This window comes from Oncorhynchus mykiss, chromosome 2 (genome assembly GCF_057628025.1).
Source record: "Oncorhynchus mykiss isolate SJ-2025 chromosome 2, ASM5762802v1, whole genome shotgun sequence".
In the NCBI taxonomy this organism is placed as follows: Eukaryota; Metazoa; Chordata; class Actinopteri; order Salmoniformes; family Salmonidae; genus Oncorhynchus; species Oncorhynchus mykiss.
Genome location: NC_143023.1, coordinates 94574557 through 94596868, shown reverse-complemented (window position 1 = coordinate 94596868; position 22312 = coordinate 94574557). Strand labels below are relative to the sequence as shown.

Here is a 22312-nt window from a genome sequence, read left to right as displayed (position 1 = left end):
TAACACTTCTTCAGTTACTACATGATTCTATGTGTTACTTCATAGCTTTGATGTCTTCGCTATTATTCTATGCAGGAAATACGTAAAAAATAAAGAAAAACCCTTGAATGAGTAGGTGTGCCCAAACTTTAAACTGGTACTGTATATTGTGTTATATGTTGGAACATGTAAACCGAGCACCAAGCAGTGCCATATTCACAATACTTTTTGAGGAGAAATACAGAACTACTGTGTGGTTAACATTAGCTTTTTTATCTGAAATGACAAACTGTCACAGTTAACAGTCTGTTGGAGAATGGGGAAGGAGCATCTTGTTTGGTGGATGTAGCCATGGAAGTAGGGGCTTTCCAGGGTTAAAACGATTGCGCAAATAAGCATGGTTTAGCGGTCATTGTCTGCTTCCGAGTATGCTGACACACACACACACACACACACACACTAGAGGACTTCCTCTTTCTTCACATCAGAGGTCTTGTTCTCTTCACCAGTGACAGCTGACAAACGGAAATCTCACAGCATCGATTCAAACATCAAAGCTCTTTATTTTTAATTGAAAAGGAACACAGGTAGCTTCTCACAGATTTTCCCTCACATAATCTAATTGGTCTTTCCCTTTTCACACAAAGCATTCCAGTGATACTTGTTCCCCTCTCTTTGCACACAGCATAACTTGTGGTTGATTGTCGTGTCAGTTTCGTGCTTCTCTCACCTCCAGTTCTCAAGAGAACCCATTCCGAAACCTTTACTTTCCCACCATTAATACAACTCAGTTGCAGTCCAATTCTCTACCCTTCTCTCCAGGCGTGCCCTCATACCCTACACTTGCGCACTCTCCTTCACGGATTTAAAAGGAACGGGCTGGTTGTAGGAATATGTTAGAAACTCCCTTCTGCCGTACTTACACTAATCCAAGACTTTTAAAATGTGAGAGAGTGAACACTTCCTTGTGAAGGAGGGTAGAGAATCGGCCGAGCCTTCTCACAACAACATACTCATTTTATCCTTTGTCACCTTTGTCTCCACAACAACACATCAGACAGTTGACTAATATTTGCATGTGGTCTGCACTGTGTACACTACTGAAGATCAACCTCAACACATGGTGCTGCATGGAAAGAGAGGCTCCAGTCTCAAAATGGCACCCCACAACCCGATATAGTGTAACTACTTTTGACCAGGCCACATAGGGCTATGAAACCCCCCCCCCCCCCAAAAAAAAGCATGGAATAGGCTGTCATACTGGGGCACAGAGAAACGTCTCAACAAAGCCTGCAGAGGCCTTTTTAATAGTAACGAAGGACACACGGACCAACCCTGTAGAAATAATGACTTATCAAATCAAGTGGTTAATAAATTCCAGTTCCAAGCAACATTTATTCTTATTCTAAGAGCTAAAAACAGTGCTATTTTGTATAAAAAAACAGAGTTAGTCATTTTAACATTTAAAAAAAAAATCCTAATCCTAAAATCCTAATTCTCATAATCGCTGTAACAACCATTTTCAGTCAATTTGGTTGGCAAATATCATTCCCTTGTAAAGTAAACCAATAACTTTTTTTTCTCCTGAAATTTACAGAACTCTTCAATTTCATTGGTTTGCAGTGCACAGACTGGACGGATGTGATTGGACGGTTTTGACATAGCTTACTACATGGTCGTCATGGTACATCACTGCTATTGTCATACATACTCTTTTATGCTAAATCACTACTCGACAGACAGGTGTAATGGAAATTCACAAACAAGTAGCCTCCACATTAATATCACAAGTAAGAAGTCCAACATAACACCATAGAAGAAGAAGACACAGTAGAAATACAAATGAATGAAGGTGTACAGGTGTAGACATCCCACGAGGCTCCGTGGACTCTTCCGTTCTCCTAAACCCCGGTCTCTTTCCTCCTGCGATGAGTACCACGGCTCCACTCTCTTTTGATTTTACTTGAAGAACCAGACGCGGGGAGTGTCTCTGTGCCTTTACACCCAAGGATTGGCTCACCGACCTGGTGCCAGACGTTCTCATCTGCCCCTTCCCCCACCATATCAGACATGGACACCACAGAAGAACGACGCTTGGCCCTGGTCATGGTTGTAGCCTCACTGTGCTGATCTCTGAGTGGCGCCCTCTGCTGTTGAGGTTGGGCGTCGATGGCGCTGCGGAGACAGTTGAGCCACTGCTGCTTGTGGAAGACGTCGTTGACCTGCAGAGTGTGAGACTGGCCGTGGGTCGGGTCCAGGGAGGTCACGCGGAACACGTTCTTAGCTGGAGGACAGCGAGAGAAGGAGAAAAAAAATGAAGATGATATAAACTGTTGTTCATGGTAAAACACATCCACATATACAGTGCCTTGCGAAAGTATTCGGCCCCCTTGAACTTTGCGACCTTTTGCCACATTTCAGGCTTCAAACATAAAGATATAAAACTGTATTTTGTTTGTGAAGAATCAACAACAAGTGGGACACAATCATGAAGTGGAACGACATTTATTGGATATTTCAAACTTTTTTAACAAATCAAAAACTGAAAAATTGGGCGTGCAAAATTATTCAGCCCCTTTACTTTCAGTGCAGCAAACTCTCTCCAGAAGTTCAGTGAGGATCTCTGAATGATCCAATGTTGACCTAAATGACTAATGATGATAAATACAATCCACCTGTGTGTAATCAAGTCTCCGTATAAATGCACCTGCACTGTGATAGTCTCAGAGGTCCGTTAAAAGCGCAGAGAGCATCATGAAGAACAAGGAACACACCAGGCAGGTCCGAGATATTGTTGTGAAGAAGTTTAAAGCCGGATTTGGATACAAAAATATTTCCCAAGCTTTAAACATCCCAAGGAGCACTGTGCAAGCGATAATATTGAAATGGAAGGAGTATCAGACCACTGCAAATCTACCAAGACCTGGCCGTCCCTCTAAACTTTCAGCTCATACAAGGAGAAGACTGATCAGAGATGCAGCCAAGAGGCCCATGATCACTCTGGATGAACTGCAGAGATCTACAGCTGAGGTGGGAGACTCTGTCCATAGGACAACAATCAGTCGTATATTGCACAAATCTGGCCTTTATGGAAGAGTGGCAAGAAGGAAGCCATTTCTTAAAGATATCCATAAAAAGTGTTGTTTAAAGTTTGCCACAAGCCACCTGGGAGACACACCAAACATGTGGAAGAAGGTGCTCTGGTCAGATGAAACCAAAATGGAACTTTTTGGCAACAATGCAAAACGTTATGTTTGGCGTAAAAGCAACACAGCTGAACACACCATCCCCACTGTCAAACATGGTGGTGGCAGCATCATGGTTTGGGCCTGCTTTTCTTCAGCAGGGACAGGGAAGATGGTTAAAATTGATGGGAAGATGGATGGAGCCAAATACAGGACCATTCTGGAAGAAAACCTGATGGAGTCTGCAAAAGACCTGAGACTGGGATGGAGATTTGTCTTCCAACAAGACAATGATCCAAAACATAAAGCAAAATCTACAATGGAATGGTTCAAAAATAAACATATCCAGGTGTTAGAATGGCCAAGTCAAAGTCCAGACCTGAATCCAATCTAGAATCTGTGGAAAGAACTGAAAACTGCTATTCACAAATGCTCTCCATCCAACCTCACTGAGCTCGAGCTGTTTTGCAAGGAGGAATGGGAAAAAATGTCAGTCTCTCGATGTGCAAAACTGATAGAGACATACCCCAAGCGACTTACAGCTGTAATCGCAGCAAAAGGTGGCGCTACAAAGTATTAACTTAAGGGGGCTGAATAATTTTGCACGCCCAATTTTTCAGTTTTTGATTTGTTAAAAAAGTTTGAAATATCCAATAAATGTCGTTCCACTTCATGATTGTGTCCCACTTGTTGTTGATTCTTCACAAAAAAATATAGTTTTATATCTTTATGTTTGAAGCCTGAAATGTGGCAAAAGGTCGCAAAGTTCAAGGGGGCCGAATACTTTCGCAAGGCACTGTAATACCTCCTAAAGCACAACTGGAAGAAACTGCACATCTCCTTGGTCTCAGTATCTGTCCCAATAGGATCATGAACCCAGAAAAATATAGGTGGTGTTAACGACACACAGGATATTGTGTCAGCAACTCATAAACTGGACATTTAATCCTGAGATCTACTTGTCCAACGCATTTTTGAAAAAGAACACAAGGAATTGAAGAAAGTCTAATTGAAACAATTGAGCCCCAGACCATAACTCCTCACCTTTCTCCCCCTGGCTGAAGGCCCCTCTGAATGACCCTCCCATGCGTACGTCTCCATCCTGCAGGTCCTCCAGAGCCAGGTCTCTGATGGGGAGGGGCTGACGGTACACCTGGTAGCAGCTCCGCTCGTGACGTGTCACCGGCCTCGTCAGCACCAGCAGCTCAGAGAACAGGAACACGTGCAGTTTCTACACAACACACAGAGTTATCACAACATGCCCGGTACTGTAAAGCACTGTGACAACTACTAATGTAAAACACACGCTTTATAAATACATTTGATTAATCAACTTTACACAGAGAAGAAAAACAGAAAGCCTGGATACATGGTAGTTGGAGGGGGCATAAAGCCATACAGAACAGGTTATATTGCTATACAGCGTGTCTGAACAAGGCTCACCGAGCCACTCTTGTTGCGTAGCTCTCCGTGACACAACAAGGTCTTGCAGTTGTCGATGAGCGGGTCTCTCTGCCTGTCGTCCAGATACTCCAGCTTATTAATGTAGTACTGACTCTCTGACTCTCCTTTCCTCATGTTGATGTCAGACAGCACACCCTGGATGATGGCTATCTGGAATCACAGTGTTACACCTCAGTCAATTCAACTCTTAATACATGTAGAATTCTATTAGCATGTGTGGCTGTGCCATTTGTAACTCTTATGATGTGTCCGATAACTGTGTGACGATGTAAGGTAGTGTGGGTGCTCTCTACAAACCGCCTTCTCCAGACAGGGAACGTCAGGGTGATCTGGTGGTGTATGTCTCAGTATCTCTCTCAGCAGCAGGGGGTATTTCACCAGACGGCTCCTGGGGATATCCAGGAAGCTCCACAGGTCCAGCTTCCTACTGAAGGGAGACTCCAGGCAGCGCTGCAGGAAGTCCTGCACCTTCCGGTCCTGCTTCTTCTGGTCCAACAGGGCCTTGGCAGCCAGCTGGTTACTGCAATAGTCTCTGTACGCATTCAGACCTGGCAACTAGAGGACGACAGGGGGGTGATGAAGATGAAGACACATTCTCTTTCTCACCCCCCCCCCCCCACAAAACATTAAGAAATGAAGAAAAAAGGAGTTTCATCCCTGTGCACATTCAGACAAAGAAAACTTGGAAGAGAAGAAGACAAGTGTCATTTTCAGATCATGGAAACGTGTCTGCTTTTTAAATCAAAGAGAAGAAGATGATCAAGATGGCAGCTGACTCCTCTCTCTCTAAAGACGGGGAGAAGAAGGTCAAAGATGGCATCTGACTCCTCTCTCTAAAGACGGGGAGAAGAAGGTCAAAGATGGCATCTGACTCCTCTCTCTAAAGACGGGGAGAAGAAGGTCAAAGATGGCATCTGACTCCTCTCTCTAAAGACGGGGAGAAGAAGGTCAAAGATGGCATCTGACTCCTCTCTCTCTAAAGACGGGGAGAAGAAGGTCAAAGATGGCATCTGACTCCTCCCTCTAAAGACGGGGAGAAGAAGGTCAAAGATGGCAGCTGACTCCTCTCTCTCTAAAGACGGGGAGAAGAAGGTCAAAGATGGCATCTGACTCCTCTCTCTAAAGACGGGGAGAAGAAGGTCAAAGATGGCAGCTGACTCCTCTCTCTCTAAAGACGGGGAGAAGAAGGTCAAAGATGGCATCTGTGGATGAAGGCAACACGGGGGGCGAGAGCATGAAGCTGGGACTACATTTCATAAATAAACAAAACACATTAAATTCTAAATACTGGCGATGCGAGAAAGATTTTACATTTCAAGTTTATTTGCAAAGTGTAATTAATACATTGGAAATCTTACTCGCTCGAGCTCACGCAATAGAAAAAATAGCCATAAAGAAATATACAAATGAGTTTGAGTTTATTTTATTTTTACTGGGACCGTGCACATTAATCAACGTTTCAGTAAAAGTGCCGGTTTTAGCCAGCCGGCTAATTTTCAACCGCAGTCCCTGGGCAGGTTATTAAAAATACACAGATAAATACCATAAACCCAATACACAAGAGAGGAGGCACCTACCCAGTCCACGACGATCTGTCCAATCTGACCAACTGTTCCATTAGGACCGGTGCCTTTTGCAAGCTTATCCAACAAGTCTGTAGCAAGGAGAAACACACGAACGAAACCATCAGCCCTCTATTTCAAGAGGATTTCTTCTTCTTCAAATAGTCTTGTCGTAGTCACTGGTATTGGGGGTTACTAAACCTGTAGCCACCAGAGGGCCTATTGGGGGTTACTAAACCAGTAGCCACCAGAGGGCGTATTGGGGGTTACTAAACCAGAAGCCACCAGAGGGCCTATTGGGGGTTACTAAACCTGTAGCCACCAGAGGGCCTATTGGGGGTTACTAAACCTGTAGCCACCAGAGGGCCTATTGGGGGTTACTAAACCTGTAGCCACCAGAGGGCTTATTGGGGGTTACTAAACCAGTAGCCACCAGAGGGCCTATTGGGGGTTACTAAACCAGTAGCCACCAGAGGGCCTATTGGGGGTTACTAAACCAGTAGCCACCAGAGGGCGTATTGGGGGTTACTAAACCAGTAGCCACCAGAGGGCCTATTGGGGGTTACTAAACCAGTAGCCACCAGAGGGCCTATTGGGGGTTACTAAACCAGTAGCCACCAGAGGGCCTATTGGGGGTTACTAAACCAGTAGCCACCAGAGGGCGTATTGGGGGTTACTAAACCAGTAGCCACCAGAGGGCGTATTGGGGGTTACTAAACCAGTAGCCACCAGAGGGCGTATTGGGGGTTACTAAACCAGTAGCCACCAGAGGGCGTATCGGGGGTTATTAAACCAGTAGCCACCAGAGGGCGTATCGGGGGTTACTAAACCAGTAGCCACCAGAGGGCGTATCGGGGGTTACTAAACCAGTAGCCACCAGAGGGCGTATCGGGGGTTACTAAACCAGTAGCCACCAGAGGGCGTATCGGGGGTTACTAAACCAGTAGCCACCAGAGGGCGTATCGGGGGTTACTAAACCAGTAGCCACCAGAGGGCGTATCGGGGGTTACTAAACCAGTAGCCACCAGAGGGCGTATCGGGGGTTACTAAACCAGTAGCCACCAGAGGGCGTATCGGGGGTTACTAAACCAGTAGCCACCAGAGGGCGTATCGGGGGTTACTAAAACCAGTAGCCACCAGAGGGCGTATCGGGGGTTACTAAAACCAGTAGCCACCAGAGGGCGTATCGGGGGTTACTAAACCAGTAGCCACCAGAGGGCGAATCGGGGGTTACTAAACCAGTAGCCACCAGAGGGCGTATCGGGGGTTACTAAACCAGTAGCCACCAGAGGGCGTATCGGGGGTTACTAAACCAGTAGCCACCAGAGGGCGTATCGGGGGTTACTAAACCAGTAGCCACCAGAGGGCGTATCGGGGGTTACTAAACCAGTAGCCACCAGAGGGCGTATCGGGGGTTACTAAACCAGTAGCCACCAGAGGGCGTATCGGGGGTTACTAAACCAGTAGCCACCAGAGGGCGTATCGGGGGTTACTAAACCAGTAGCCACCAGAGGGCGTATCGGGGGTTACTAAACCAGTAGCCACCAGAGGGCCTATTGGGGGTTACTAAACCAGTAGCCACCAGAGGGCGTATCGGGGGTTACTAAACCAGTAGCCACCAGAGGGCGTATTGAGGGTTACTAAACCAGTAGCCACCAGAGGGCGTATTGGGGGTTACTAAACCAGTAGCCACCAACTCTCAAATAAAGAGTTGGCAGCACTATTGACACTAATGCTTAGAGCTGGGGTCAATTCCATTTCAATTTAGGAAGTAAATGGAAAATCCAACTCCAATTCTTGAAACTAAAATGTAATTAAAATTAACTGGAATTGACCCCCAACCCTGTTGAGGCTAGTAGTAAATATAATGAAGATCTAGTATCTTCATGAAGTGGAATGTACGAATATGATGAAGACCTAGTACCTTCATGAAGTGGAATGTATGACGAAGACCTAGTACCTTCATGAAGTGGAATGTACGAATATGATGAAGACCTAGTACCTTCATGAAGTGGAATGTACGAATACGATGAAGACCTAGTACCTTCATGAAGTGGAATGTACGAATATGATGAAGACCTAGTACCTTCATGAAGTGGAATGTACGAATACGATGAAGACCTAGTACCTTCATGAAGTGGAATGTAAGAATCCAGATCTCCAAATATATGAGTTAGCTCCTCCTCTGTCATGATGGAAAGCTTCAGCATGGGATCATGATATGCCTGTTGAACAAGAAATGAAAGCTAAGGTCAATCAGCTTCACGAGGGGAAGAGACAAACTTGTTAATTGAATCATTTATTGTACCTTTCGTGCCATTTGGAGGTCTTCAATAAGGTCCTGTTCTCCTCTGGATAGCTCATGAATGGCCTAGAGAGAACATTATGTGGTCAATAAGACTTGCCACTTCTGAATTCATCATGGCGGCAGGGTAGCCTAGTGGTTAGAGCGTTGAACTAGTAACCGGAAGGTTGTGAGTTCAAACCCCCGATCTGACAAGGTACAAATCTGTCGTTCTGCCCCTGAACAGGCAGTTAACCCACTGTTCCAAGGCCGTCATTGAAAATAAGAATTTGTTCTTAACTGACTTGCCTGGTTAAAAGGTAAAAGGTAAAATAAAATAAATAAAATAAATTAAATAAAATAAAAAATTTTTTATTTTTATTCCATACCAGACAAAGAGTACATATCGAACTCTGACACAAACTGCAAACTATGACATCAATCCCCTTACTACATACTAGGGCTGGGTGACACGGCCTAAAAATCATATTGGTTTATTTTGGTGCTGTACGTGGTCTTATTTTCCTAAATCAATGTTCATTGATACGCACTTTTCAGCAGCGTCTGCTCTGGATCTGTGGCAGGGGGAGGGGCTTGGTGTGGGCGGCGGGGGAGGAGGGGCTTGGTGTGGGCGGCGGGGGGAGGGGCTTGGTGTGGGTGGCGGGGGGAGGGGCTTGGTGTGGGTGGGTGGCAGGGGAGGGGCTTGGTGTGGGTGGGTGGCGGGGGCTTGGTGTGGGTGGCAGGGGCTTGGTGTGGGTGGCGGGGGGAGGGGCTTGGTGTGGGTGGCAGGGGCTTGGTGTGGGTGGCGGGGGGAGGGGCTTGGTGTGGGTGGCAGGGGCTTGGTGTGGGTGGCAGGGGGAGGGGCTTGGTGTGGGTGGCGGGGGGAGGGGCTTGGTGTGGGTGGCGGGGGCTTGGTGTGGGTGGCAGGGGAGGGGCTTGGTGTGGGTGGCGGGGGCTTGGTGTGGGTGGCGGGGGCTTGGTGTGGGTGGCAGGGGCTTGGTGTGGGTGGCAGGGGAGGGGCTTGGTGTGGGCGGCGGGGGCTTGGTGTGGGCGGCAGGGGAGGGGCTTGGTGTGGGTGGCGGGGGCTTGGTGTGGGTGGCAGGGGCTTGGTGTGGGTGGCAGGGGCTTGGTGTGGGTGGCAGGGGCTTGGTGTGGGTGGCAGGGGCTTGGTGTGGGTGGCAGGGGCTTGGTGTGGGTGGCGGGGGGAGGGGCTTGGTGTGGGTGGCAGGGGCTTGGTGTGGGTGGCGGGGGCAGGGACTTGGTGTGAGCGGCGGGGGCTTGGTGTGGGCGGCAGGGGAGGGGCTTGGTGTGGGTGGCGGGGCTTGGTGTGGGTGGCGGGGGCGGGGGCTTGGTGTGGGTGGCGGGGGCAGGGGCTTGGTGTGTTTGTAAATGGGAAAGTGCACACAGCACAGGAGCGAGAACGACAAGGCATCATGAGAACAAGCAGACAAACACAAAATAAAATGTATTTTAAAATAAAAACGTGATTATTGCGATACAGGCATTTGGAATATCGCGCAATTAGAATAAATTACATTAACTATATCACCCAGCCCTACTACATATACAATAATTAAGCAATAATGCCAGAGGGGGTGTGGTATATGGCCAATATACCACAGTTAAGGGCTGTTCTTATGCGCAATGCTGAGTGTCTGGACACAGCCCTTAGACGTGGTATATTGGCAATATATCACAAACCTCCGAGGTGCCTTATTGCTATTATAAACTGGTTATCAACGTAATTAGAGCAGTAAAAATAAATGTTTTGTCATATCCGTGGTATAAGGTCTGATATACCATGGCTTTCAACCAATCAGAATTCAGGGCTCAAACCACCCAGTTTATAATAAGGCATGAAATATTGTGATTATATTATGCTTGGCACAACGCATTATCTATAAAAGTCATTGAACTATGATGATAACGTATGCTACAGTTGTATGTTACCTCCTGTCTCTTAATCTCTTTGGTGGAGAAGGTGCTCTTCTGGTGAACGTCCAGTGTTTCAGACCACAGAGTGCTGTTCCTACGTTTGGGAGGTGTTGGGCCCGCTGCCTTACTGCACGACTTCAGGGACGCCCCCGGCGACTTGCTGTCACCCCGCAGCGACATGTTCTGAGGACACGAGTAATAATTTAGACACGCCAGAGTCTGGTCTCGGGCTTCTCTGTCCGTGCCACTACTGTCAATCTCCTTCTCTATAACTTCCTGCTGTTCATTAAACAAAATCCACACAACAACAAAAATGATCTGCTATCAGGTCACGTGCCATTGGCTTCTGTCTGGAGTTATGACAGCATGATATATACCATACCTGGATGGTTTGACCAAAGCGTCGGACGGCTCCATTCTTGGAAGGGGAGATCAGGTTAGCCAGAGATGACACCCGGCTCAGTGGTCGCACACGCTTGTTACTGGGCTCCTGCAATACAGAGGAGTGAAATCATTGTTACGGACAGCAATCTGAATACATACCCAGGGGATATAACTAACGACCCTATCGCTTTGCTTTACTCCACTTCTCACATATATATTGGTCACTTACACATGGTGAGCAGATGTTATTGCGAGTGTAGCAAAATGCTTGTGCCAAATGTAAGAAATAATACATTAAAAAAAACACAGCAAAGTGTCCTAAGGACTAGAAGTGAGGCATTCCTCTCTGTCGACTTACTTTGAGGTCAAAACTGGACAGACTGACGGTGTCGTCATCCTCCTTTTTCTCTTTGCGTTTTCTCTTCTGTAAAGATGGTACCAGAGAAGGCTTAGACTAGTCAGTGACGCTCACAAGGCCGTTAGGGGGGGGGGGGGCAGGATATAGCCTACTGGCATGCTGTATATACATATATCACATGGGGGGTGGGGGGCAGGATATAGCCTACTGGCATGCTGTACATACATATATCACATGGGGGGTGGGGGGCAGGATATAGCCTACTGGCATGCTGTACATACATATATCACATGGGGTGGGGGGCAGGATATAGCCTACTGGCATGCTGTATATACATATATCACATGGGGGGTGGGGGGCAGGATATAGCCTACTGGCATGCTGTATATACATATATCACATGGGGGGGGGGGGGTGGGGGGCAGGATATATACATATATCACATGGGGGGCAGGATATAGCCTACTGGCATGCTGTATATACAGTGCCTCGCGAAAGTATTCGGCCCCCTTGAACTTTGCGACCTTTTGCCACATTTCAGGCTTCAAACAAAGATATAAAACTGTATTTTTTTGTGAAGAATCAACAACAAGTGGGACACAATCATGAAGTGGAACGACATTTATTGGATATTTCAAACTTTTTTAACAAATCAAAAACTGAAAAATTGGGCGTGCAAAATTACTCAGCTCCCTTAAGTTAATACTTTGTAGCGCCACCTTTTGCTGCGATACCCCAAGCGACTTACAGCTGTTATGTCTCTATCAGTTTTGCACATCGAGAGACTGAATTTTTTTCCCATTCCTCCTTGCAAAACAGCTCAAGCTCAGTGAGGTTGGATGGAGAGCATTTGTGAACAGCAGTTTTCAGTTCTTTCCACAGATTCTCGATTGGATTCAGGTCTGGACTTTGACTTGGCCATTCTAACACCTGGATATGTTTATTTTTGAACCATTCCATTGTAGATTTTGCTTTATGTTTTGGATCATTGTCTTGTTGGAAGACAAATCTCCGTCCCAGTCTCAGGTCTTTTGCAGACTCCATCAGGTTTTCTTCCAGAATGGTCCTGTATTTGGCTCCATCCATCTTCCCATCAATTTTAACCATCTTCCCTGTCCCTGCTGAAGAAAAGCAGGCCCAAACCATGATGCTGCCACCACCATGTTTGACAGTGGGGATGGTTTGTTCAGCTGTGTTGCTTTTACGCCAAACATAACGTTTTGCATTGTTGCCAAAAAGTTCCATTTTGGTTTCATCTGACCAGAGCACCTTCTTCCACATGTTTGGTGTGTCTCCCAGGTGGCTTGTGGCAAACTTTAAACAACACTTTTTATGGATATCTTTAATAAATGGCTTTCTTCTTGCCACTCTTCCATAAAGGCCAGATTTGTGCAATATACGACTGATTGTTGTCCTATGGACAGAGTCTCCCACCTCAGCTGTAGATCTCTGCAGTTCATCCAGAGTGATCATGGGCCTCTTTGCTGCATCTCTGATCAGTCTTCTCCTTGTATGAGCTGAAAGTTTAGAGGGACGGCCAGGTCTTGGTAGATTTGCAGTGGTCTGATACTCCTTCCATTTCAATATTATCGCTTGCACAGTGCTCCTTGGGATGTTTAAAGCTTGGGAAATCTTTTTGTATCCAAATCCGGCTTTAAACTTCTCCACAACAGTATCTCGGACCTGCCTGGTGTGTTCCTTGTTCTTCATGATGCTCTCTGCGCTTTTAACGGACCTCTGAGACTATCACAGTGCAGGTGCATTTATACGGAGACTTGATTACACACAGGTGGATTGTATTTATCATCATTAGTCATTTAGGTCAACATTGGATCATTCAGAGATCCTCACTGAACTTCTGGAGAGAGTTTGCTGCTCTGAAAGTAAAGGGGCTGAATCATTTTGCACGCCCAATTTTTCAGTTTTTGATTTGTTAAAAAAGTTTGAAATATCCAATAAATGTCGTTCCACTTCATGATTGTGTCCCACTTGTTGTTGATTCTTCACAAAAAAATACAGTTTTATATCTTTATGTTTGAAGCCTGAAATGTGGCAAAAGGTCGCAAAGTTCAAGGGGGCCGAATACTTTCGCAAGGCACTGTACATATATCACATTGGGGGGGGGGCAGGATATAGTCTACCGGTATGCAGTATATACATATATCACATGGGGCGGGGGCGTGTATTAATCCTCAGAAAACGTGTAACATTTGGTGGAGCCTTGGCTTACTACTTTGAGGTCAAAGCTGGACAGACTGACAGTGTCATCATCCTTGGGCTCTTTGTGTTTCCTCTTCTGTGGGAAAGATAAACACGTGTACAGAATGAGTGTGTTGCTAACCTTCACAAGATTTAAAAATGTGAATATACAGTACCTTGCAAAAGTACTCAAACCCCCTTGAATTTCTTCACATTTTATTGTGTTACAAAGTGGGATTTACAATGGATGGAATCGTATTTTTTGTTGTTGTCGACGATCTACACAAAATACTCATATGTCAAAATGGAAGAAAAATGATAAAAGATGAATACAAATATAGTAGTTGCATAAGTATTCAGCTCCCCGAGTCAATACATGTTAGAAACACCTTTAGCATTGATTAAAGTTGCGGGTCTTCTGGGTAAATCTCTAAGAGCTTTGCACACCTGGATTGTGCAATATTTATACATTTTTTTGTTGAATTCTCCCCAATTTCGTGGTATCCAATTGTACTATCTTGTCTCATCGCTACAACTCCCGTACGGGCTCGGGAGAGACGAAGGTTGAAAGTCATGCGTCCTCCGATACACAACCCAACCAAGCCGCACTGCTTCTTAACACAGCGCACATCCAACCCGGAAGCCAGCCGCACCAATGCGCCGGAGGAAACACCGTGCACCTGGTCACCTTGGCTAGCGTACACTGCGCCCAGCCCGCCACAGGAGTCGCTGGTGCGCGATGAGACAAGGACACCCCTACCGACCAAGCCCTCCCTAACCCGGGCGACGCTAGGCCAATTGTGCGTCGCCCCACGGACCTCCCGGTCGCGGCCGGTTACGACAGAGCCTGGGCGCAAACCCAGGGACTCTGATGGCACAGCTGGCGTTGCAGTACAGCGCCCTTAACCACTGCGCCACCCGGGAGGCCCTATCCATTATTTTTTTCAAAATTCTTCAAGCTCTGTTGGGGATCATGGCTATTGAGCAATTTTCTAAACTTGCTAATGATTTTCAAGCAGATTTAAGTCAAAGCTGTAATATGGCCACTCAAAAACATTGTCTTCTTTGTAAGCAACTCCAGTGTAGATTTGGCCTTGTGTTGTAGTTCATTGTCCTGCTGAAAGCTGATTTCCTCTCCCAGTGTCTGGTGGAATGCAGACGGTTTCTTCTAGGATTTAGTCTTTGCTTAGCCCCACCTAGTTTCTCTTTATACCAAAAAAGTGTATTCCTTTGCTGTTTTTTTTCCTCCCTGCATATTTTGGAATATTTTTTATTCTGTATATTTGTATTCTTCTTTTCACTCTGTCATTTAGGTAATTATTGTGAGTCACTACAGTTTTCCCAAAAGACAACCATTGAACTCTGTAGGCCTCATGGTAACTAAATCTCTCAGCAGTTTAATTCTTGTCCTGAAGCTCAGTTCAGGACAACTGTATCTGTGATGTGTCTAGGTGGTTTAATACATAATCCACAGCATAATTATTAACTTGACTACGCGTAAAGAGATATTCGATGTCTGATGAGTTATTGTTACCTAGCAATCACTGCCCTTATTTATGAGGCTTTCAAAAAGCTCCCTGGTCTTTGAAGTTGAATCTGTGCTTGAAATACTTGACTGAGGAACCTTACAGTTGTTGTATGTATGGGGGGGGGGGGGCAGAGGAAGGGTTAGTCATTCAAAAATCATGTCAATCCCTATTATTTCACACAGAGTGAATCCATGTAACTTATGTGATTTGTGACTCCTTTACACTTAGGCTTGTCTAAACAAGGGGACATAATAATTTTACAAGGCACTGTACATTTCACATTGAAATAAATGAAGTAATTATTTTTGTACTGTGTTAAAAGTTTATTGACTGACTTCGTAGTAATTGATAAAGACAGAGATAGATGCTGGATTGATGTTGGCGTTACATTAGTTTAGTACTACTCACCAGACTGAAGTCCCATGGTGTTCCTGGAGTCAGAAAGGTGAAGGAACTCCCTCGGCACAGTGGAGGTCTACAGTGAGAGAAAGGAAAACAGGCAGAAATAAAACACTATTTGAGATATTCATACTGTATCCCAACTCAAATGCCCCTACCTAGGGCGTATGGAATCTGACTCTTTGACAAATCAGACACACACACACAAATCATACTTTTGGTGTTAAGTGTAGACTTACATGTTGATTTCGTCCACCCACACCAGACACGACCAGCATGTTGAAATATCAAAACGATCTCTTAACAAACTATATTAAATTGGAGGACAGGTCGAAAAGCAGTTAAAAATGTATTGCAATGTAGCTTGCCAACCGCAATATAAAGTCCAAAGAAAATGAAGCCTGGAGGAGGAAAGATGACTAAAAACCTACTCGGTTTACCCGTTTATCTGTGGATTAATTATCGGAGTATTTTTTATATTACAGGAGAAATTTGCTAGCAACAGCAAACGAGCTAAACTGCCAAAAGAGTTAATGCTTTTTGACCTGTCCCAAAATTAATATATTTGGTTCAGAGTTTGTTTTGATATTTCAACCTGGGTGTCCTGATCGCGTCTGGTGTGGGTGGACAAAAATCAACATGCGATGGTGGTCTCGTCAGTATGTTTGAGGCAAAGCATACAACTTTCCTGAAAAGGTGTTCTAGATAAACCTACAACACCGATATAGAAGAACAATGTTATCTTTTGATGGACTCTTTCCTCAGGAGATTGATAGTAAGTTCAGCATCAGATGCCTCTAAAAGGCTGTGGGGTGGTCCACTGATGTACTGCTATGGACGTAGTTAGCTAGCTAACTATTTTAGGCAAATTTGAGACTACTCAAACTGAACATTTTGTTTTGTCTAAATAAAAAAAATCAAACGAAACTAGTTAGCTACATAACGTTACTAGTTAGTATAGCCAATACATGTTAACTTAGCTAACTAACTACTCTAACGTTAACTTACTAGAGTGCAAATCCAGAATTATAGTTCACGATGCAGTGTTTGTTTGAGGCTAATTTACTAGAAAATGTAAACAGAGCACATGACCCATACGTTAAAATCAGGGGACCCTAGCTTGATACGTTTGGCTAACTAGCCACAGTAACATGAAGGCCAACCTAAATCCATATTTTATTGATTGAACCATTATTAAATGGATTTACCATGTGATGTGACAAATTTTAGGTTCCAAATCTGGCTAGCATATCGGGCTAATCTTGAATATTATTTTTTTTAGTCTAGAAACACACATTCAATGTATCAATATTACCCATCGCTTCTTACTTTTTGGAGTTGTTGACAGTGGCGGGGGAGGTTTCTGAGTTGACCGTGGACGTTCTCTTCGAGGAAATCCTTCGTCTCTTCGGCTCGTCTTCCACAGATAATTCGCCCACCTCTGACTCCTCCATTTTAGAGGTTGGGTGTAGTAGGAAGCTAGCTAATATCGCTAATTCAAAACAATGGAAATTGCAACGATGGATGAAAGAAATCCGCAGTAAATCGATCAATCCAACCAAAAGTGACGGCGGAAGTTTGAATATGGCGGAATATCACAAATCGGCCAATGAGGGAAAGCTTGAGGATTTCGAGTGGGAGGAGTTAATTTACTGAAAAGAATATTGAGGAAAAGCACGTTGGCGGTCTCTCAGTAAATTCACTTCAGTGAGAAACATGGCCGGATTAAGCATGGCCCGATTAAGTGATTAATGCGGCTGTTAACTAAAAAATTGGGAGTTGTTGAGAATTGTTTTTATTCTATTGGTTCTCTCTTTTCAGTAGAAGGCATTTGCTTTCCAAACTGTACGTTTTTCCCGCGATTGTATTTTGAAATCTGCAAAAGGGAAACTGACAACAACAACCAACCATAGAAATATAATCTATAGATGGCAGTTCCCATTCAAATCAGGACCGGCATCCATTTGCTTGAGTACCCATTAGTTTAGCAGTCAAATTGCCAGGGTAAGAGGTTACAAATCATTTCTATGGAGTATATGTCTGTGGTCACAATGCAACAAACTATATTTAGCTTGCATGCTGCACAAACTCTTTTCCCGACTGTAGGCATCCTGGTAACTGCCCAAATAAAGGAAACACTTGAGTAAATGAGGGATACAGTGTTATGGTGTGGGGTGCATTTTTATGGAATGGTTTAGGTCCACTTGAACAATCTATGCCAAGCAGTGGTGACCCATTATTCAAGGCAGGTGGGGCAGGGCTTGCCTGTTTTACATGCTATGTTGGCATTAATACGTGTCACATGTCAGTTTGCGTTAATAAAGCTGCATACAAACATTCTCTTTTTTGTTTTCTAGAGTAAGGCGGCTCCAAAATGCAGGTGTTTCAGCCTAGCTCAGTGCTTTCTGTGGTGGTGGGGCAAGCCAGCAGAAAATATGGTGCTCTGTGATTGGCTCAGTGTTCTGTCACTCATGGGGACACAACGTCACCGCCAAGTCTAAGACAAGAGTTACGAAATTCTAGCCCCTTGGGTGCTGCCATAGAGTTACATTAGAAGTGTCTTTCCAAGAAGGCTCAAGGTCATTGGCCACAGATAAAAGTACGTCAAATCACGTTATATGTACAGTAGCTTTGATTGGACTGACCATGTCAACAAACTTTCAAAATCTTGGCTAGCAGTCATTATGAATCAAGTCAACAATCTACTGGCAAACCCTTTTTCAATCAATCAATCAAATTTATTTTATATAGCCCTTCGTACATCAGCTGATATCTCAAAGTGCTGTACAGAAACCCAGCCTAAAACCCCAAACAGCAAGCAATGCAGGTGAAGAAGCACGGTGGCTAGGAAAAACTCCCTAGAAAGGCCAAAACCTAGGAAGAAACCTAGAGAGGAACCAGGCTATGTGGGGTGGCCAGTCCTCTTCTGGCTGTGCCGGGTGGAGATTATAACAAAACATGGTCAAGATGTTCAAATGTTCATAAATGACCAGCATGGTCGAATAATAATAAGGCAGAATAGTTGAAACTGGAGCAGCAGCACAGTCAGGTGGACTGGGGACAGCAAGGAGTCATCATGTCAGGTATTCCTGGGGCATGGTCCTAGGGCTCAGGTCAGTTGAAACTGGAGCAGCAGCACAGCCAGGTGGACTGGGGACAGCAAGGAGTCATCATGTCAGGTAGTCCTGGGGCATGGTCCTAGGGCTCAGGTCCTCCGAGAGAGAGAAAGAGAGAAGGAGAGAATTAGAGAACGCACACTTAGATTCACACAGGACACCGAATAGGACAGGAGAAGTACTCCAGATATAACAAACTGACCCTAGCCCCCCGACACATAAACTACTGCAGCATAAATACTGGAGGCTGAGACAGGAGGGGTCAGGAGACACTGTGGCCCACTCCGAGGACACCCCCGGACAGGGCCAAACAGGAAGGATATAACCCCACCCACTTTGCCAAAGCACAGCCCCCACACCACTAGAGGGATATCTTCAACCACCAACTTACCATCCTGAGACAAGGCTGAGTATAGCCCACAAAGACCTCCGCCACGGCACAACTTAAGGGGGGGGGGGGGGGCGCCAACCCAGACAGGATGACCACATCAGTGACTCAACCCACTCAGGTGACGCACCCCCTCCAGGGACGGCATGAGAGAGCCCCAGTAAAGCCAGTGACTCAGCCCCTGTAATAGGGTTAGAGGCAGAGAATCCCAGTGGAAAGAGGGGAACCGGCCAGGCAGAGACAGCAAGGGTGGTTCGTTGCTCCAGAGCCTTTCCGTTCACCCTCCCACTCCTGGGCCAGACTACACTCAATCATATGACCCACTGAAGAGATGAGTCTTCAGTAGAGACTTAAAGGTTGAGACCGAGTTTGCGTCTCTGACATGGGTAGGCAGACCGTTCCATAAAAATGGAGCTCTATAGGAGAAAGCCCTGCCTCCAGCTGTTTGCTTAAAAATTCTAGGGACAATTAGGAGGCCTGCGTCTTGTGACCGTAGCGTACGTGTAGGTATGTACGGCAGGACCAAATCAGAGAGATAGATAGGAGCAAGCCCATGTAATGCTTTGTAGGTTAGCAGTAAAACCTTGAAATCAGCCCTTGCTTTGACAGGAAGCCAGTGTAGAGAGGCTAGCACTGGAGTAATATGATCAAATTGTTTGGTTCTAGTCAGGATTCTAGCAGCCGTATTTAGCACTAACTGAAGTTTATTTAGTGCTTTATCCGGGTAGCCGGAAAGCAGAGCATTGCAGTAGTCTAACCTGGAAGTGACAAAAGCATGGATTAATTTTTCTGCATCATTTTTGGACAGAAAGTTCCTGATTTTTGCAATGTTACGTAGATGGAAAAAAGCTGTCCTTGAAATGGTCTTGATATGTTCTTCAAAAGAGAGATCAGGGTCCAGAGTAACGCCGAGGTCCTTCACAGTTTTATTTGAGACGACTGTACAACCATTAAGATTAATTGTCAGATTCAACAGAAGATCTCTTTGTTTCTTGGGACCTAGAACAAGCATCTCTGTTTTGTCCGAGTTTAAAAGTAGAAAGTTTGCAGCCATCCACTTCCTTATGTCTGAAACACATTCTTCTAGCAAGGGCAATTTTGGGGCTTCACCATGTTTAATTGAAATGTACAGCTGTGTGTCATCCGCATAGCAGTGAAAGTTAACATTATGTTTTCGAATAACATCCCCAAGAGGTAAAATATATAGTGAAAACAATAGTGGTCCTAAAACGGAACCTTGAGGAACACCGAAATTTACAGTTGATTTGTCAGAGGACAGACCATTCACAGAGACAAACTGATATCTTTCCGACAGATAAGATCTAAACCAGGCCAGAACTTGTCCCTGTAGACCAATTTGGGTTTCCAATCTCTCCAAAAGAATGTGGTGATCGATGGTATCAAAAGCAGCACTAAGGTCTAGGAGCACGAGGACAGATGCAGAGCCTCGGTCCGATGCCATTAAAATGTCATTTACCACCTTCACAAGTGCCGTCTCAGTGCTATGATGGGGTCTAAAACCAGACTGAAGCATTTCGTATACATTGTTTGTCTTCAGGAAGGCAGTGAGTTGTTGCGCAACAGCATTTTCTAAAATTTTTGAGAGGAATGGAAGATTCGATATAGGCCGATAGTTTTTTATATTTTCTGGGTCAAGGTTTGGCTTTTTCAAGAGAGGCTTTATTTCTGCCACTTTTAGTGAGTTTGGTACACATCCGGTGGATAGAGAGCCGTTTATTATGTTCAACATAGGAGGGCCAAGCACAGGAAGCAGCTCTTTCAGTAGTTTAGTTGGAATAGGGTCCAGTATGCAGCTTGAAGGTTTAGAGGCCATGATTATTTTCATCATTGTGTCAAGAGATATAGTACTAAAACACTTGAGTGTCTCTCTTGATCCTAGGTCCTGGCAGAGTTGTGCAGACTCAGGACAACTGAGCTTTGAAGGAATACGCAGATTTAAGGAAGAGTCCGTAATTTGCTTTCTAATAATCATAATCTTTTCCTCAAAGAAGTTCATGAATTTATCACTGCTAAAGTGAAAGTCATCCTCTCTTGGGGAATGCTGCTTTTTAGTTAGCTTTGCGACAGTATCAAAAAGGAATTTCGGATTGTTCTTATTTTCCTCAATTAAGTTAGAAAAATAGGATGATCGAGCAGCAGTAAGGGCTCTTCGGTACTGCACAGTACTGTCTTTCCAAGCTAGTCGGAAGACTTCCAGTTTGGTGTGGCGCCATTTCCGTTCCAATTTTCTGGAAGCTTGCTTCAGAGCTCGGGTATTTTCTGTGTACCAGGGAGCTAGTTTCTTATGAGAAATGTTTTTAGTTTTTAGGGGTGCAACTGCATCTAGGGTATTGCGCAAGGTTAAGTTGAGTTCCTCAGTTAGGTGGTTAACTGATTTTTGTCCTCTGGCGTCCTTGGGTAGACAGAGGGAATCTGGAAGGACATCAAGGAATCTTTGTGTTGTCTGTGAATTTATAGCACGACTTTTGATGATCCTTGGTTGGGGTCTGAGCAGATTATTTGTTGCAATTGCAAACGTAATAAAATGGTGGTCCGATAGTCCAGGATTATGAGGAAAAACATTAAGATCCACAACATTTATTCCATGGGACAAAACTAGGTCCAGCGTATGACTGTGACAGTGAGTGTTATGTTAATCCTTAACATATGAAGATAAATAATGAAGAGAAATGATAGATAAAACGTATCGATGCTCATAGGCCATTAGACATAAACAACAAGTTGGGAATCGCAAATTCGACAATGAGTGGTTTGGAAGGAATCAGTGACAGTGGCTAATTGTCCAGTTTGAGTGTTTGTTGCAGCTCGAATTCTGTCACTGTACATTTCAAAAGTGCTGAACAAATAGTTATGACTATGTCCGTCCTAGCTCGCTCATTAATGTCTTAATCAAAATTACGGATTGCCTCTTATCCGATTGTCGTCCCTTTTATGCCTTAGTCCGTACATCTCAAATGACAGTAGAAACCACATTTGTTTAAGCAAGTCAGCCATGTCAGCTATGTTTTTAAAGGCAGTAAATGGGGCTGAATGAACTGTTTCACTGCCAGACAAGGCTCAGCTGATAGCCAGGTGTAGCGGCGGTAAAGTGTTGGGACTGCTGTTGGGTCAGCTGATAGCCAGGTGTAGCGGTGGTAAGGTGTTGGGACTGCTGTTGGGTCAGCTGATAGCCAGGTGTAGCGGTGGTAAGGTGTTGGGACTGCTGTTGGGTCAGCTGATAGCCAGGTGTAGCGGTGGTAAGGTGTTGGGACTGCTGTTGGGTCAGCTGATAGCCAGGTGTAGCGGTGGTAAGGTGTTGGGACTGCTGTTGGGTCAGCTGATAGCCAGGTGTAGCGGTGGTAAGGTGTTGGGACTGCTGTTGGGCCAGGTGTAGCGGCGGTAAGGTGTTGGGACTGCTGTTGGGTCAGTTGATAGCCAGGTGTAGCGGCGGTAAGGTGTTGGGACTGCTGTTGGGTCAGCTGATAGCCAGGTGTAGCGGTGGTAAGGTGTTGGGACTGCTGTTGGGCCAG

General features: G+C 45.1%; 1 protein-coding gene across 1 annotated transcript; it reads right to left on the bottom strand.

Moving 5' to 3' along the window:
• Positions 1-522: 522 nt before the first annotated feature.
• LOC110500230 (neuroepithelial cell-transforming gene 1 protein) lies at positions 523-16929 on the bottom strand. Its single transcript, XM_036959631.2, has 13 exons — positions 16608-16929; positions 15288-15354; positions 13382-13447; positions 11152-11217; positions 10792-10899; positions 10425-10592; positions 8499-8561; positions 8319-8415; positions 6206-6282; positions 4926-5183; positions 4608-4778; positions 4209-4395; positions 523-2263 (listed from the first exon to the last, which is right to left on the bottom strand). The coding sequence occupies exons 1-13, from the start codon at positions 16730-16732 to the stop codon at positions 1881-1883; spliced, it is 1836 nt and encodes a 611-aa protein (XP_036815526.1). The 5' UTR covers positions 16733-16929; the 3' UTR covers positions 523-1880.
• Between the last annotated feature and the right edge of the window lie 5383 nt (positions 16930-22312).